Source organism: Sardina pilchardus, chromosome 6 (assembly GCF_963854185.1).
Source record: "Sardina pilchardus chromosome 6, fSarPil1.1, whole genome shotgun sequence".
NCBI lineage: Eukaryota > Metazoa > Chordata > Actinopteri > Clupeiformes > Clupeidae > Sardina > Sardina pilchardus.
The window spans coordinates 6,160,954-6,163,508 of NC_084999.1; the positions used below are offsets into that span (position 1 = coordinate 6,160,954).

A 2,555-nucleotide genomic window follows, 5' to 3' on the forward strand; every position below is an offset into this window, starting at 1 on the left:
GGCCACCAGCACGAGCAGCGTGTCGTGCCGCTGCCGCCGGAAGTAGGTCTGGTAGAGGTTCTCCAGCGACTCGGGGGCAAAGGTCAGCCGTATGAAGCGCGGCAGGCACAGGCAGCAGCCCGAGCTGCGCACCGTCACCTCGTGTGTCCTGCCCACCGCCTGGCCCGGGTCCGAGGGCAGAGTCACAGAGCAGTCGGCCGAGTAGCACTCCGCCGAGTACTCCGGCTCGGAGAAGGCCCGGTTCCGAGGCATTGCGGCGACCCGGTTCCTGTTCCTCGTCGTCCTCTGGAGTCAAAGTCAATGTATGCAAACCCACCTGCCGCCCTGCAAGTGGATTTCACACCTTGTGCTTGTGTGTCGGCTCTGTACTAACACATTGTGCTGGCCTGTCCACATCATACCTTCCTGAGAATGTACTGGATCCAGTGAATCTTTTGATTGTCAAGCCTATCATTCTAAAAAGATCTTAATTACATATCATAATTCATTTTAGAACCGGTGTAACGCTAGTAGGCCTACCGTCCTTCAGCGTTGCACAGTGATGCAGCCTGGCTGGTACTTCAGTACTTAAAATACCTTTTCATAAGACCCGTTTAACAGGTTGTGAGCGGAGGAGATCTAGGACGCATTCATAGCGTCTAATAAATATTCAATCTAGTGACTAACGCGAACTGAATACCCTAAATGGTGGCAATTCTAAGACGTTCAAAAACGCATAAAACGCAGTCAAAGTAAAACAAAAAAAGCCACCACGAAACCTATACTCCATGAAACAGGGTTGTTTACACTGTCATCTCTATCACACCGCCTCCAATCCACTGAGGTCGCCACCATCGCACACTCGGGGTTTCCATGGTGAATCCCTCACATAAGAAGGAAGACATTGCCATTTAATGGATGTTGCTCTTAAGAGTATGACACCTCACGCAAGAGGAAAAATAGATGTGATTCAACACCACAACAACCAGTCTACACCCGTGACAGAAAGAAAGAAGAATGTGCACTACAAATTAACAACATCCTTTTCCCCCAGTGCAGGAGTTGCATGGGATTGTATAAATCAATGTATTTACCCTGTCATCCCTTGAGTAAACTATTGATCTTGCCTTCTTTTGACGCTTTCAGTCGCGCTATGCTGCCATCAAATTTTCTCTGACAGTAGCACTGGCAGGAAATACATGTTGCGCGCTCTCTCGCCAGTATATAATGAAATAAATAAATAAATAGCCTGATAGGCTAAATAAAATCCAGTGTAGGCTGTAGCTATAATGACATGTTGAAAAAAATTGGAGAAAAATAAAATACATCCACGGCACATGCACACTTTTTGATTAATTGAAAGGTACACTGCTATCTGACAAGTTTGTTAACGGCCAGCATTTCAGCATCGCAAACATCTGTCGGGTGTTCCTTGACCACATGAACAGCTGCCGCCTAATGACCAGATTTGCCGTCGTCTCAATGGCTGTAGATCTCATTTGAAACCATGTGTCGGTAAGCGGTGAGCCTAAAGACCATCACATTACACCGATCAATGTTGTTGATGTACTTGCCTGTTTACGTCATATCAATATACCAAGGGTTATATCCAAAATGGAAACCCTGAAGTTGTACATCTGATTTGAGCATTCATTCAGCCACGCTCCTCTCCGTGGTTCTTAAAACCAATCATCAGTGATCAACATGAAGCAGAGCGAAATCCATGCGCATACAGGACGGCCATACAGCATCCCAGTCAGCCTTGATATTTAGCCCTCCGTCTGCTCTACGATGTCTCCCTCACTTCAAGGTTCAGAAGTCAGTTATGCCAGCAGACACGAAGCGCCGCCGTCCTCTTCACACACAAGGCAAACTATCACATGCGTAACGCACAAACCGCAGTTAAACGCAGTATCCTATCCAACAGCGGTACAGCGCATTCCTGGATTTCTTCCGTGATTCCTTCCTGTTTAAACAACAGTCTCTTCCCTCTTCACCCCACCTTCTCACTTTCTAGCCAACACAAGCCCGTCCCCTCACCCCTCCTCTCGGCGCCACCTTTCTTTTCGCAGTCCCGAACTGAGTCGGCGTGAGAAACAATTGTAAGACACAACTTAACTACTTTTAATACTTCTACCAACTAAGCCACGTAGGGCCACAATTATTCGTACTAATTTTCAGATTAGGCAAAAAGGTTATACAAAATAACCTTTTGATCACACGAGAGAAATCTAAGCTTAAAGTGAAAATAAGGTTTATTTAGTTTTTTTTTTTAAATCCTATAATAATATATATTATTCACAAACCTGGGAATGCAAAGCAGAGATTTGAGACCATTATTAGCAGAATTTCTCCAGACTGTCCAGATTACTACATTTTCCTCTTTATCCTTGGTTTCAGGTTTCAGCACTTAAAAACTCCAGACAATTGTTGTTAAAATTGTTGTTTGGTAATGTCTGTGCTCATGGCTTAGCTGATGCCTTAGCAGATGCCTTTTTACCAAAACAACTTTATATTTGAACAAAAAAACAAACAAAACACTCCAGAGTGGGCTGACTTCAGTGCTACCATAGTAA

At 45.0% G+C, this 2,555-nt stretch overlaps 1 protein-coding gene across 1 annotated transcript in view; it reads right to left on the reverse strand.

The window, feature by feature from the left end:
- adcy3a (adenylate cyclase 3a) overlaps window positions 1-1,926 on the reverse strand; it is a 28,097-nt gene extending 26,171 nt beyond the window's left edge. Inside the window, exon 1 of the mRNA XM_062538210.1 lies at window positions 1-1,926. This exon is cut by the window's left edge and continues 426 nt beyond it. Within this exon, the coding sequence (XP_062394194.1) occupies window positions 1-252 (252 nt within the window). The 5' untranslated portion in view covers window positions 253-1,926.
- Between the last annotated feature and the right edge of the window lie 629 nt (window positions 1,927-2,555).